This window comes from Diadema antillarum, unplaced genomic scaffold, assembly GCF_040938485.1.
Source record: "Diadema antillarum isolate AM-2024a unplaced genomic scaffold, OU_Dant_1.0 scf00000013, whole genome shotgun sequence".
Taxonomy (NCBI): domain Eukaryota; kingdom Metazoa; phylum Echinodermata; class Echinoidea; order Diadematoida; family Diadematidae; genus Diadema; species Diadema antillarum.
In genome coordinates, this window is record NW_027270902.1 from 1,926,277 (window position 1) to 1,941,861 (window position 15,585).

General features: G+C 37.5%; 1 protein-coding gene across 1 annotated transcript; it reads left to right on the forward strand.

Moving 5' to 3' along the window:
* Positions 1–8,647: 8,647 nt before the first annotated feature.
* Positions 8,648–15,081, forward strand: LOC139721469 (uncharacterized). Its single transcript, XM_071632789.1, has 5 exons — positions 8,648–8,723; positions 10,364–10,494; positions 10,885–11,262; positions 12,113–12,390; positions 14,068–15,081. The coding sequence occupies exons 3-5, from the start codon at positions 11,109–11,111 to the stop codon at positions 15,079–15,081; spliced, it is 1,446 nt and encodes a 481-aa protein (XP_071488890.1). The 5' UTR covers positions 8,648–8,723; positions 10,364–10,494; positions 10,885–11,108.
* The last annotated feature ends 504 nt before the right edge of the window (positions 15,082–15,585 follow it).

The window sequence follows — 15,585 nt, forward strand, 5'->3', positions numbered from 1 at the left end:
TCACGTGATTATATCATTCTAAATTGAATGAACGAATAACGAAATGGTGCTTGTTTTACGAATTACAATTGAAAAAGTGTTAATTAGAATGAGGCTAAAGGTAATTTGAATGCTCCAAAATGAATTTGAATGAAGAGATCATAAAATTGAACTACCGAACATGTCATCTATGCTAAATTTTGCTAAATTGAATGCAGCAATTAGGAATTGGACTGACAAAGTGCGAAATTGGCCGGGAAAACCTATATTTTTCTACAAATTTGAAACATAGATATAAGCCAGTTCGCTCATGTGCACATGGATACAAATGACCTTTTTTTTTCTCAGTTGGTAAGGCACTTCACTTGTTTTCAAAACGAAAAAAATGCAGCTACTTGTAGCTTGCCCGACATAACAATACGTAGAATTCATCAATCATGTTCGAACAAAGGATGAACTTGCGTAGACCAGGGGACCAAAAAGATCATCAGGTGATCATCAACACTTGGGAAAGCATCCATCACGTTATTCTACATTGAATGTATAAGCTGGTTCGGAGTTAGCTCATGGGCGCTTTGGTACGAATGACCTTTCTCTTTTCTCAGTCGGTTAGGGGCACTTCACTCGTTTTAGAGCGACATATTGTAATGCATAAGTTTTACATAACAATTTATGGGATTCACAATCCTGTTCAAACAAAGAATAGAGTTGCGTAGACCAGATGAGCAGAACGATCCGTCAATTTACACCTGGGAAAGCATCCATTTCATTATTTTGCATTGAATGTATTGACAATCTCTTTCTATTGATATTGCCAAATACCACTTTTGATATCAGGTGGATGTGCTGGCAAGCAGCATTTATAAGTATCTCATGAATAGTCATTACATTACAGATGCTTATCTCAGTGAATTTAAAAGCCATTATGCCTGTTGGTCCGAAAGACCTTGTTTCTGCTCATGCGCAAAGTGGAACTACGAACTGGCTTATTAACAATCTCTTTCTATTGATATTGCCAAATACCACTTTTGCTGTCAGGTGGATGTGCTGGCAAGCACCATTTATATGGATTACTTGAATAATCATTACATCACAGATGCTTATCTCAGTGAATTTCAAAACCAACATGTCCTGTTGGTATAAATGACCCTTTTCTGCTCATGCGCAAAGTGGAACTCCGAACTTACTTATTGACATTCGATAGAGGGCGCCTGTATCGACATGGTCACGTGGTATGTTTGGACATCCTAAGTAAATAGCGACTTCTATGCACCGCAGTACGTATCGTTCCGCTTTGGTATCTTTATCTGAATGGACGAGAATCAAGAATCAAACAGTGTCAAATAAAAGACGACAACAAGAACATACTTCTGCACACGACAGCCCCTAAAACACGAACAAATTTTGCACTGTTTCAGCGGGAAAAAAAGCTAAGTTGTTTATCTGGGTGACACAAGTTTTCTCTACTATAGTTACCTTTCGTTAGAAAGGTGCAACCTTCTCACATAGTTTGAATTTGATGGCGTGGTTTTTACTTGCATTAGACGTGACACATTTTACGGTAAATTGATAAGTGCTATGTCTGTATACTGTTTCTCCACTCCTTCTACTACTAGTACACTTTATGAGTACTTATACATACCTGAGAGAACTTATAGTCTATTTCATACAAGGCTTCAAGGCTTTTCTCTAGTTCTCTTTTTCATTTCCATGAACTGTTTGATATGGAAAAGTATGTAAACTCTAATTTTGTTTGCCTGCATTATGTCATTGATGACATTTTGATTGATTTTTGTTTGTGTTCTTTGTAACCATTGATCTTTTCTTATGGAATAAACGAACGAACAAACGAACTTTCCCCTCCCGCTGTCAGTGTATAGCTTCCTGATGAGCTGCTAATGGCAGACACCATCGACTACCAATAATTATGGTGTGGCTACCAAGATTACATGCTCACATGATAAAAACTGAACAAGCTCACAACAGAAATTATGAAGTCTTTTATCTCATCGGGTTTTTTGTTCTAACGAAAGAGTTCTTCGGTGCACATTCTTTTATTGTGGACAATGATGCCTCGTTATCATTGTGGCATTGAAATTCATGGGCACACGATGCAATGAAGTATATACACATTGTCTGCTTAGTACCCAGAAGCTTCTAACTTTCACTTCCGGCATTAAAGAGACGGCTTATCTGTTGTAAAGCACTTAAGTCATTCATTTTGGTTTCTCAAGATAAAGTATACTCGCTCGTGTGTGAACGCCAGCTTGGCCGATACACGAAGTAGATGAATGTTTTGTTTCGGTTTCACTTTGCATAGAACATACATTATAAATCTTAACACAACAGTCATGAAGCATGTTTGCGACAACTGAGGTATGTGATGTGCCTGATATAAGGAACCATTACATCATTTCACATGACAGTAAGGTTTGGGAAAGCCAAATGGGAAGGGGGAGGGGGATGACGATGGTTTGATAGAATAACAAACATTTCGTAACGCCGAAACTCTTTAAAAAGGCTATCAAGGATGAAGACTTTGATGCAAATTTCCCCAAAGCTGAGAAACTCTATTATAAGTAAGTTCCTTCCGGAAGAAGATGTGGGTATATTTTTCTACCTATTCGTAGAAACTGTCGTGCATGCGTCATGCACATCGTGTGTGTTTATTTTTCATATTGATATGTATTTGTCAAGAAGCCCATTCAAACTCTGGTGAACTGTAGATTGTGGTTTAATGTTATAAATAATCATTCAGGCACCATACACCAATAATCATATTTCATAGAAAAAGAAATCTCATTTCATAGAAAAAATCATTCAGTGTCACTAAAATTACATGTCAAAAGCTGCAATTATATGTATATTATAACATAGCTCAAAATTAGCAGTGACCCGCTGAAAATTGACGTCGGGCAATTTAATTTCCTTATGTCCTTCACGGTGGCCCGATCATGTATCTAAACTTCAAAAATAATTTTCATATGTCTTTTTCGAACCGCTTCATTTCTTTTTTGGGCCACCAGAATTTCGTATCCCAAGAATTTAAAGAAAAAAATCTTAATGTTAACCCTTTTAATATATATATATATATATATATATATATATATATATATAAGTATTATTGTTATCATTATACGTGCGTGCGTGTGTGTGTGTGTGTGTGTGTGTATGTTTAATATGACCATTAAATCAAGAAGTCAATTATTTCGGCATTGATCCATATTGGTCTCAGTACATCTTCGTATATGCAGCGTCTTAGATTGATTCTCAAAGATCAATAGCGGATTCAATCATCATTACTACCAAACTTTACATGTGCTTCTCCTCGCCGTGCTAGAATTGCCTTATTCTAAAACTGTTTCCAAATAACAAGTTGTGTTGATGTGAAATGGAATAATTGGTTTGCAAGCAACTCGATCTCCTTTACTTAAAGAGGAGGATATGGAAAAATGTGGAAAATTGTGATTTGATTAGGTGAGAGGAGGTAACACATTGAGGTAAAAAATGAGTATGGGAGGAAAATGTAACTTTTAAAAGCAATAGCTGGTGTTAACAAGGATTGTAACAACACAACCAATCCAAATCCCATCATGAAGGAAAAAAGATTTGTGTGTTTGTGTTTTCAAATTCAATTTCACTGGAACTCTCATCCAGCAAAAGGGTGAAACAATGTATGAAACATATATCACATATTGTTTTATTGTTGTTGTTCATTTTCCATCTGTGAAGATGGCTGGATAGCCCATATTCAGCTATACACTAAGCTGGTCTTCCATGGGGTCCAGTTGGATGTGGGGTGGGACCACTTCACCGGGTTAGACACCCTGCTCTTTGCGATGAATGAATGAAGCGGGATCTTTTACGTGCATGAGCTGTGACTCTCTCAAACACGGGACCTCCATTTTATGTCCTATCCGAGGGACAGAGTGTTTTGCCTCTTGCTAGAGGGGACGGTATGTTTACACACAACATTGCTCAGTCCAGACTCGGGTTCGAACCCGGGCCGCGTGATCGTGAGGCAGACGCGCTACCGACTGAGCCAACTCACCGCCCTCATCAATTTATCAATTTGTAAGAAATACGTAATGCCGTGTGGATAACGAAGTATACAATAGAATGTCTGTAAGAATGTGCGACATTGAGTAGAATGTCAGACAGATTAGCAAAACATACTTTCATGCATTTATGCGAAATGTTTCAGTGTAAAACACTTAGACACACACCATGCAAGGAACGAAAGGTAGCTATAAGAAATCTACAATCATTAGTCACAAGAATTATATAATCGATTAGATAAATAATAGATAAGATTAAATTCAATTAAATTAGATTCATTGATAAAGTATCATTGAATGACATAACTTTAGCATTAGCCATTAATCAACACTGATCGAATTTAATAATACTTCCCTCTGTATCAAAGAATTGGTTGTTGTGACCGATATGGCTACTAACAACAGAGCAATTTGGTTTCAAGCCAAATTACTTCGGGCAGTGTACACTGGTGTATGCTGGAGGTAACTTTGCAAATCTATGGCACGTGTATCTACCAATTCTTCTTCATTTCATAACCATGTGTTTGGATTACTTCTACGTGTTCGTGTTTCCATCCGTCGTATCAAAATCAATTGCTGTTGCATTTCAGGTAATGCAGACTCGCAATATGGTCACTTTGTTATATTTCAATGTGTTTCAGACTCTCGCCTTGTTAACCGTTGTTTAATTGAGATAATTAATTCTCGTTTACAATTACTCTCTTCACAGTTGCGCATATGTGTGTGTGTGCGTGTGCGTGTGATAAATTTGATATAGCTGAAGTTTATCTTTATGTACTGTTTGCAGAATGGAAAGTATGCTCGTCTAACAAGCTGGTTCTTTCTTTATTTTGTGGAACGTTTAGACCCAGTTAATCATGAGGCGTATATCTTATGATACAACGATTGAATTGTTTTCAGATTTCTAGCTTGTATATCATGTTCTTTGATTAATCTGCTTTGTTTCTTTCTATATGTCCAACTCTTACACTCACTCTCACCTTTCTGACCGCCACTTATCTCTCTTTGAATTTCCATCAGAAAATTCATCCCATACTTTCTTTTTAGCACGTAACCGAGTTCAATGTATACTCAAAGTTTTCCCTAAAAAGGCAAAATCTTGACCACAGCGCAACCCGGAACTAGCTTGACGTAGACAATCGTCCTCAAATCTATTCACTCATTAAGTCCGGTTACTCTCACTTTCGGAATTGAATACTGCTTGGTTTAAAGATAACATCCTAGAAGCATAGTTTGTTAACTCTGCTTACGGTGCCACGCTGTATTAAACATCGTTGCATGCTGATAATGTTTGGTCCACTTCTAAATCCATCTTAGCTCCGGTTACTGTCACAAATATCGTCACACTGATGACGTTCGATTCTTAAACTGATATATCCAATATCATATTTCTGTTAGGAATAATTGACCATGCAATTGACCAATCACCTGCGTAGTTTCACTTACTGGACAATGTGCCGAAGTGTGACAAAGTAAAAAAAAAGGAGAACAATGAAACCAAGAGATCAGAAAAACAACAAAAGCTCATTCCACAATTACTCCAAGACGTCGCCATTATTATTATAAGTCGATATAGATCGTATCGTGAAAGCAATTAGGTATTATCATATGAACATTTGTTAATATGATACTATCCCTTAACACAAGCGATACTCCGTCATTGGTACTTCTCATTAACCTCTGGCTCTTCTCCCCGTCTATTTTTAGTTCACTCTCTCGAGGTCATATGGTCCTTGCAATTAAACTACACAAGAGACACGTTCAAGTTTGTGATTATTTCCTGTTATTAATTGCCTTTCGTTGGTAGTATATAACACCCAGTGTGGATCAGCCTTGCTATTCACTTCATCAAGAATTTTGAGACGAGTCGTTTGTTGTTTTCCATTAGTTGCAGTGACATTGAGTTTAGACTTCAGAAACGCCTCAAGGTGCCGAGGAATATATCTTTTTCTCTGCTATGATACACAATAATGTACAACTCATCAGAGGTATTTGAATGAAAAGCAAGCTGAAAAGAAAATTGTGATCTTTTGAGACACACGTAAGAAGAATAACATACACTCCCTGAGAAAAACTGCCTCCATATCTACCACGGACGTTATCTGCCACATATTACCACCATGTACTTCGGATTGGTAGTCTACTTCTGCGCACTGTTTTCTATGGGACTTGGAGTCTCCGAGGACGGTTTATCCGCCTGCCACAGTACTGACGAGGATGTCTGCTCGAGTGAGTTTAACTTTTTCAGCATCAACATCTAAAATGTAACTGACTCTATCTATACGAACAAGTTACAAATGGTATTAAATGCCTTAATATATTATATATATTTTCCCATCGTATTGGGCTTTTTGGGAGTCCAACGGCTAACACAATAAACAACTCACGCGCATCAACCCTAAAATGTATTTAGCATTCTTTCTCAAAATATTCTCTATCAACTTTCTATAAATGTAGGTACACAAAACAGATTGTAGGAAGGTAAGTAGCAGGTACGATACACAGGACTCTGAATAAGTATTATATCGAACTTAAAGTGTGTGGTACTCTCTAAAAAAAATCGAGTGAAAATTTTCACTCTTGAAGGAGTGAATACAAAAAAGAGTGAATTTAGAGTGAAATTAGAGTGAATTTCGAGTGAAAATGTTCATTTTCACTCGTTTCAGAGTGACGTCAGGGATCACTCCAAAATCTTCGAGTGATCCCTGAGGTCACTCCAAAATGAGTGAAAATGAACATTTTCACTCGAAATTCACTCTAATTTCACTCTAAATTCACTCTTTTTTGTATTCACTCCTTCAAGAGTGAATATTTTCACTCGATTTTTTAGAGAGTAGGACAGCTTCAATATGAACGTCCAAAAATCTCGAGCAGGTGATTTTTGTTGTCGCATATTTTTGGATATAGATTTGGTTTGAAATTCGAGGGGAGGGGCTTGGTATGGCTACATAGGTCATTCCTTGTGCTACATTTTTCGAAAGTTAAAACAAGCGTTATAAAAAGGACAACATGGTAGGCGAAAGTAAAAACTGTTTTGGGTTAAACACATATCTTTTTTTCACCTTAATGTATCTACACGTTCTCTTGTCACCCCTTCTTGCTCCTTTCTCTTTCTAAATTCAAAAAGCTTATAGGGAGTACATCTGATGTGATATGCGCTATAATATAGGTATTTGATTCACTGTAATTGTTATTATCTTTTCGCATATGGGTCTCCAGCACGTGATTTTGTTATAACTGAAGGCACACTTAAATTTGACGAGAGGAAGAAACTGGGACATGTATTTGATATTCTGTGTGTTTCTGTAGTGTTATCATAGTTGTTTTTATATATTTATATATGTGTTTATGTACTTATTCATTTATCAATTTATTCATATAATTATAATATCGCATTTGGCCTGACTCAGAACATTTAATCTTTAAAGTATTGAGGTAAACTGTAGGTTACGACTACAAATCAGAGCGGCGACCAACCAGTTTGCCAGCAGCCTACCCGGGCTGCCGCCGCTGGTTGCCCAAGCGAAATAGGCTGAAAACTCGCTGCTAAACCCCCGAGCAGCCTGATTTTTTTTTTTTTTTTTTTTTTTTTTGGGGGGGGGGGTGATTTTTTCAGCTTTACGACAATAAATCAGTGATGGGAGATCCTTTCATGATCTCATGTAAAAGAAATGATATGATATTGTAAATAATTTGTAATACAGTTACAGTGCACTTATTTTATATCATTTTTCATGCTTCGGAGCTGACAGGGATTCAATTCAATTCAATTCAATGCAATTGATATTAGGAATAATCCTACAGTCATAATATTTTTGATTGAGATGTATCTCAACGAAATAGTGTTCCTACTCAGAATGATAAAATAGTTTCGGACTTTACCCACGCTCCACCAGATATCTGTAGGCAGTGACTTAAACTTGGTTGATCCCACCCTAAACGCCTAAACAACATTGACTTAGCTAAGAAAAATAGGTTCAACTATATGCTTCTTTTCTTGTGACACAGTAATTGTACTAGTGTAACTCTCCACCTTTCAGAGTAGGGAGCGCCTGAAAGGTGGGAAATTGCACCCGCAAAGGTGCAATGTTGGACCCATTTTTCTTAAAGTATAATAAGTATATAATTTTGTATCTTGCTCCCTTTTTAGTATAGAAGGGCAGAAAAGTGTCAGCATCTCATCGTCCAATAATGATACTTGTCTTTACATACATCAGTTTCATATTTTCTTGCAACGACACATAATTCCCGATGTAACAACCAAAAAAGCTTTACACACCTTTATCGTTACGCGTTAACCTTCGTGTACTATGGTGCTTTGCTGTGCGTGAACTCTCTTGATTTACATTTTTTAAATTTTCTGTCTTCTTATGATAACAATCATTGAATCTGTTATTTAATATGAATTACATACTATTCAAAGACTCGCAAATATCTCACTACTTATTCCTCTTGCTTTTATCTAGATGCCCAACGAAATATAATCCTTGACGAGAGTAACCCACACAGAGTGATACATAGCCCATCATCTTCGTACTGCTGGAAGGTAAAGGTCCCTGCCGGTCATCGAGTTCGAGTTCACTTTCGACATTTTAATTTGACCACGGGATATGACTTCCTAGCCGTGGGTGACTTGTGGCATGGAGAAAATCGTATCATCCCTAAAAGCTGTTTGGCTGAGTTCAGGTGAGTTAATTGGTTGTGGCGGACAGAGCAGTACATAATTCAAATCAAAGCAATTCAATTCAATTCGATTCAATTCAATTCAATTCAAGGCAATTCTATTCAGTTTAATGCAATTCAATTTATTTAAATTCATTTTTAGTTCTCCAATAATGTAGTTTATATAAGGATTTCTTTTTTTTATCAGCAAGAGAACAAAAAACAACAACAGTGTTCTTTGACCGTATAACCCCTCCCAAATAACGCATCGCATGTTATGATGTTGTATATGTGACCCTGCACCACAAAACAAACAAAAAGTCGCTAGACATGAATTTCTAGTTAAGACCATATTCTGAAAGAGCAGATTTTAAGCTTTAAAATGATGTATAACTCAAATCGAATGGACTCTTCTAACCTATCTAAATATTGGAAAGAAAGCACAAACTCAGGAAAAGTGTGAACTGAGAAAAGATTCTCTAAAGTACAGTGTCTATTCAAGCGATTAATAGGTAAGCCGCGCTACCCATACCATGAATGGGACAAAAAACAGGAAGTAAACCACCGGAGTTACAACAATGAAGGGATTATCAGATTAAACTGAAATTGAGCATGCCTCATTAACACATTCTGTCCATAATTAGTGCCAACATTCAAAGCAGTAGCATTATCCTTTCAAAAGTTGAAAGCGAAGAGTGTGTACAAGGTTTCTCAGAAATGAAAAGGGGACTCTACAGACACACCTACATTTTTGTAGTCACACTATTCTACAAAAAAAAAAAAATGTTCGAACACACTTTCCTGCCCGTTTTATGATCCCAAATTTTAGCATAATGTAAAAGAAGACTTGCTCTTTCAGAAAATATGAAAAAATCAAGATCGGCTAGGTTGACCCATTGCATTTATTTTCAGTCCTCATGCAAAATCAGTGTGTGCGAATATTTGTTCGTTTTGTGATGCACGGTCACATATTGTGCCTGTATATAGTTCATAACGAATGAATGCTTATAATTATTTCATATGTTTGTCATTTTGCCGCTGACACATACCTCATCTTCCTTTAAAAAAAAAATCCTTCACTGGCTTTTTTTTACATCTATCTATTCATTCATTCACTTTTTTTTACTTTTGGATCTGTCAAGCTATAATTATATAACATATTTTTTTTCTTAATCTTTTTATTCATGTTCCATATTCCACATTTCATACAAGTTTTATATTCCATTTGATTTTGAAAAAGAAATGTTTTTAACACAATGGTCAGTTTGAATCAAATTGCACAAATGTATAAGGACGTATATAATTGACGTGTAATATGAGGAACCCACTAAAAAGCAAAGCTTGTAGGATGTGAGTTCCAAAAATATAACATAGGCTTTTAGTACAGTATATCAATATTGATGATTGCCTTATTTGGACGATATTGATGAATACAGACTTTATCAAATTGTTATATTAAAGAAATCACGGCGTTTATTTTATACATATCTCTGCCAAATAAGAAATGAGAGAGTATTGGTAAATGCTATATCTATAAGCATGAATCAATACTCAATCGATAGTAAATCGATGCTTTGTGGCCAGAGAAATGAACGCGGAAATAATGACAGTCTTTTTGAGGGAAATTTCAATCGTTTTACCATGCGTGTCTTTTTCTTTCACAGTGGGGATAAGATTCCCAGCGATGTTACCTCGTTAAGCACGGGGGCGTGGATCCGATTCCGAATTGATCCTCACAGTCCCTTGCCCCACAGGCGAATAATCGACTTGAAAGTCAGCTATGAGTTGGCTTCAGGTAAGCTTACATTTTGCGATATGTTTGATTAAAATATACAACGAAAAGAAGACGACTTGTACTCTACAAGCCATACCTATTTTCATTAAGATATGGTATTATGTTGCTTGTCTGTTTCGTTCTGTGAGCAGTCGGTAGCCACATTCTGATAATCATAATGAATAAAGTGTTAGTATGCCTATTGTAACTTAATTCATCTATTACGGATTATATTTATCAATTTTGCTTTCCGTGATTGTGTCTTCAGTTTCAAATACCTTCCAAAAACGATGGGTTTGAAAGTAAATGGTTGCTCCATTGTAAAAGTTTTACTATTCCATAATCATGTTTAAAGATGTAACCACATTGAAATCATCTTTCAGGATATTTTCTGGCTTTTCTTTTTTCCAGATAAAGGTGATGAGGAGATAGTCTTGAGTGAGAATCACCCGAACCACACAATAACGAAACGTCACTATGGCAACAACGAGTTCCATCACTGGCTCGTGAAAGCTCCGCCCACCTTCACCATCGCTTTCACCGTCCTCTCGCTCGACATCGAGGGGGCAGGCGATTTCGCTTTCGTCGGCGAGGAAGTTGCAGGTCCGTTCCGTGCGGTTTTACCCCATTGGCGCATGCTTACTGGAAACAGGACAGCAGAAGTCATTAAGGACTATTCCTACTCGTCAGCTTCCAATCAACTGATCATATTTTTCACCTCAAATTTTCAGAGTTCAAAAACTGGATTTCAGTTTCACGTCCAAGCTCTACCTAGTCAAGATTCGGCAGGTAAAATGATGTTATATGTTGTCGTCTTTTACTCCCACAGTGAATAGTTTTGATCATGGTATTGCCATAATCATAGTATCTTTTAAATTGGCTTATTCTTTCAATGTTTAAACAAAGTGTGGTTTACTGATTTTTTTCTCCTAATTTAAAGTAAATTCTTCTTGTTTTCTTTCTTTGCCCGCTCTCTTCACGAAGTAAATGAATGGCTAAAACTAAACAAGCATCACTTTACAAAACCTAGATCATTGTTTTCATTCGCTAATGCTATCAAAGTCAGGAACTAATTGTCTACCCCAACACAGCGAATGTCGGCTCTTTTAATCTTTAGCATATGCAGCATGTTTTGTTCATTTTGCCGGTGATAGCAGTGGTGCGTACAATCATCATTTATTGATTCGGAATCACGTTTCTTTCATCACTTCAGTTTTCAAATAGACTATGAACGAATGTTGATTTTTTTTTTACCATAATATAACACATACGTGACGATTTATTAGGAGTGTTCTGTGTCTACGATTAAAATCACCAAAAAAAAAAAAAAAACTTGCAATGGTCATGTGATAATGTCGTTGATGTAACAAGCTAACAAGATGTCACACATGTAACAAGAAAATTTTTAAGAGAAGACCCAATGGTTTGTCACATGGAATAGATTCCATCCGATGGGCACAGCAGGAACACATTTCCAATGCTTAATACAATCTTCCCCCATGACATCTGTTGATAATATATTTGTTTTGTTTTGTTCATGGCTATCATATCATAATGTTTGTTATACTGAGTTTTTTTCTATGTCAATCTAATTTGTATTTATTCAACTCCTTTTTTTATTTTCATTTGTCCTTTTCAGTTGACACAGCCACAGTTGATAGAGTAACATACATCGAAAGTACGGTGTCGCCATATCCGGATCTCAACTCAACATCTGAGCGACGTGGGGATATTCTCTCACGACTCGTGTTCATCGTAGGACTAACCGTCACAGGTTTGCTCATGTGCATCGTCCTGTCGGCAATGGCGATTCGCTGCCTCAAGAAGAGACGTCGAGTCAAACTACAACTGAATTACTACGACCAGTCTCATGGGGATGACGATCGCATCTCAACGGCCGACGAGTCTGATTTCTCAGTGAGTGATTCTATCCACTGTTTCTTTGTTTTTTAGTTCAGTTCGACGTTATTTTCATCCAACAAAAAATAAATACATACTATTCAGTTGGATTTTATTTCAATCCCAAAAAAAATAATACATAATACAAAGTTCACATTGGCAAATTGTATTTTTAACAATCTGTGAAACGTGCAAGTAATATGTGCAATACAGAATGAATGAACGTATATTGAGACAAACAATGCATATTTTGCAAGGGCAATAAAAAAAAAGCAAAACAGCGATGTAAATAGTGATCAACTGAAAATCTGGCTTGTAAATTGCAGACCACTCGATAAGCAATATGTGACCGTGCACCTCAAAACGAACATAAAGTCGCACACACTGATTTTGCGTGAGTACTGAAAATAAGTGAAATGGGTCAACCTAGCCGAACTTGACTTTTTCATATTTTCTGAAAGAGCGGGTCTTCTTTTACATTATACTAAAATTTGGTATCATAAAACGGGCAGGAAAGTGTGTTTTTAAGCAGTTTATCTCGAACATTTTTGGCAGAATAGTGTGATTAGGTGCGTCTTTCGAATCCCTTTTTCATTTCTGTAAAACCTTGTCCACACTCTTCACTTTCAACTCTAATAACTTTTGAAAGGATAGTGCTACTGCCTTAAAAGTTGGCATTAATTATGGACAGAATGTGCAAATGAGGCATGGTTAATTTCAGTTTAATCTGATAATCCCTTCATTGTTGTTACTCTAGTGGTTTACTTCCTGTTTTTTGTCCCATTCATCGCACAGCCAGCACGGTTTGGTAAAGATTAAGCGCTTGAATAGACACTGTACTTCAGAGCCTCTTTTCTCAGTTCATACTTTTCCTGAGTTTGTGCTTTCTTTCCAATATTTAGATAGGTTAGGAGAGTCCATTTGATTTGAGTTATACATCATTTTAAAGCTTGAAGTCTGGTCTTTCAGAATATGGTCTTAACTAAAAACTCATATCTGGCGATTTTTTGTTTGTTTTGAGGTGCACTGTCACATATATAATGCATTTGTCCGATACTCATCTAGTGAGTGATGGTTCAGGTTTCAGGTATAATGATTAATCACGGGTTTTGTAGGAACAGATAAATGTGAACGGGGCGTTTCAGCCGATGGTTATGACTGAAATTATCAACTCACATCCATACATGATAACAAGGATTACATAAATGTCATATATTTGTACCCTTTCAACTTCTTCCGTAAGCATAATTTTCGTAGATAGATGTAAATAGGCCTACATACTGTTACATCAAATTGGTCAGGACGGACGCGTTGAGTAAAACATACTGTCCATGGATTTACAAACACCTAATGGCTCGGACCATGATTCTGGTTAACTCTTTCTGTGTTGGGAATGACGAGGCTATGGGGTTTTCTGGGTCTGTCAACACGCAAAGCACACAAAGGGTTATCTAAACATAATGCAGTCACAGCGGTACTCCAACTCTCTCTGCCGACAGTGTAATATGTCTTTTCGCCAAAGTCGGATCTACTCATACTGTCAGTAGCACCATACCCGTTTTAAGAACTACTGTTAAGTAAATGTCATATTCATGTTCTACAATGTATGTAGTGAGTCACAGAGTTTCTTTAAACAAGTGGTCAGAGAGCAGTGGTTAAATTCCTTGTACGCTTTGTCTTCTTGTTTACGAACAGTCCGCCTTACCAGTCCGGATATTCAGACATCACCATCATCCTCCCAGTGAGTCTCGTACCGAATTATTTTCGTCTGAGCTATCCTCCGCATGGTCCTCTCCAAACATTTCTACGTATCCATACAGTGACTGGTCAGCGGTTACCGATAACACTACAAATTCAGAGCAAACAGCCGTGCCCATGCAGGCAAGCTGCGGCAACCTGTTCGCCATTCATCGGCCGCAAATCAGTCGAGCGCCACCTACGTCGGGACGCTCCCATCAGTTCTTGATCACCCTCCCCCTTGAAATTCAGCGTTCTCAGTTATTTCACGCCATGTCGTGTCGTAGTGTCCTTGACAACGAAACTGACAACGCGGAAGGACAGAGCACTGCCGACAGAACAAATCGTTCGTCTTTCAGTGACGTCAGCACTGAAATGGGTTCGAGAGATGTCATCACAACTGCGTGTCAAACGGACCCATTCACCCATGACCACGCTCATAGAAGTCACGCATCAACTGGGAATGCTATGCAAGGAGTTGAAGAAGGTGATGAAAGGGAACGTGAATGTGAGGCGAATGACAATGTAGTTGAAAATGAGAGTGAACAGTCATCAATGAGTTCCAGGCAGGAGGGGGCAAACATAACGACTACCATACCAGAAGCTCCAGCATCGTTGACAGATACCGATAGAGTGTGTGCCACTGGATCAGTGAGTGCTTCTAATCAACCACCACGGGGAAGTGTGCAACGAAAAGTGTCTCACATCTATTTCAAAGGAGCAGGAGTTCAACGGCCCGAACCGGAAAGTGATCCAGAAAGTCCCCGTGAACCCCTCAGCGCTGGAGTAACATCCCCTATTCAGAGCATTGTCCAGTGGTTCGAGGGGAAAAAGGAGGACTCTAATTCACAAATAACCCATACTTACTACAAGGGATCTCAAGTTCGACATCCGAAGAGACCGGACGCTCCACCAAATCTACCGCATGCCACCTTATTTTACGAAGATGCATCATCCCTAAGACTGTCTTAAGACACTGGGACGATGTGTGCGTTTGGTATGGCCGAGTTGACCTCAGGTTAATGGGTTATTATAATCAGAGAGAGAAGAAAAAATATGGGACATGTATGCATCAGACACTTTCAGTGCTGCTTACAACTATTACTTAGAATATTGAACAAGGATTCAGACTTCAAACGAAGCGTGTTAGAAACGACGAGTGAATTTATTGCAATAACACTCTACTGTTTAAATCACCATTTAAAAATAATGAATATCTAACGGATTTAACCAAACACTATGAAAGTTTCCCTTAAATCAGGGCTTAAATGTTAAATAGGTAATGCGATTTAAATTCCTTTTCACGAAAAAGTGATATCAGTTAAGGCCACATTGATTATGGATAAAAAGATGAAGCGATGAGATCATTTCTTATTTTCGTTTACGAAATATTGTAGAACATATGTTTTGGGGTCGAATTTCAAAAATAATCGCACTCCATCCCTTCAGTGTCATCATTACAGGGTCATTGCAACA

Bases quoted from the DNA above. Each gene is read 5' to 3' on its own strand.
- LOC139721469 (XM_071632789.1), top strand. From the start codon at position 11,109: ATGCTTACTGGAAACAGGACAGCAGAAGTCATTAAGGACTATTCCTAC. The intron at 11,263-12,112 runs GTAAAATGATGT...TGTCCTTTTCAG, and splicing joins ACCTAGTCAAGATTCGGCAG to TTGACACAGCCACAGTTGAT. The intron at 12,391-14,067 runs GTGAGTGATTCT...GTTTACGAACAG, and splicing joins CCGACGAGTCTGATTTCTCA to TCCGCCTTACCAGTCCGGAT.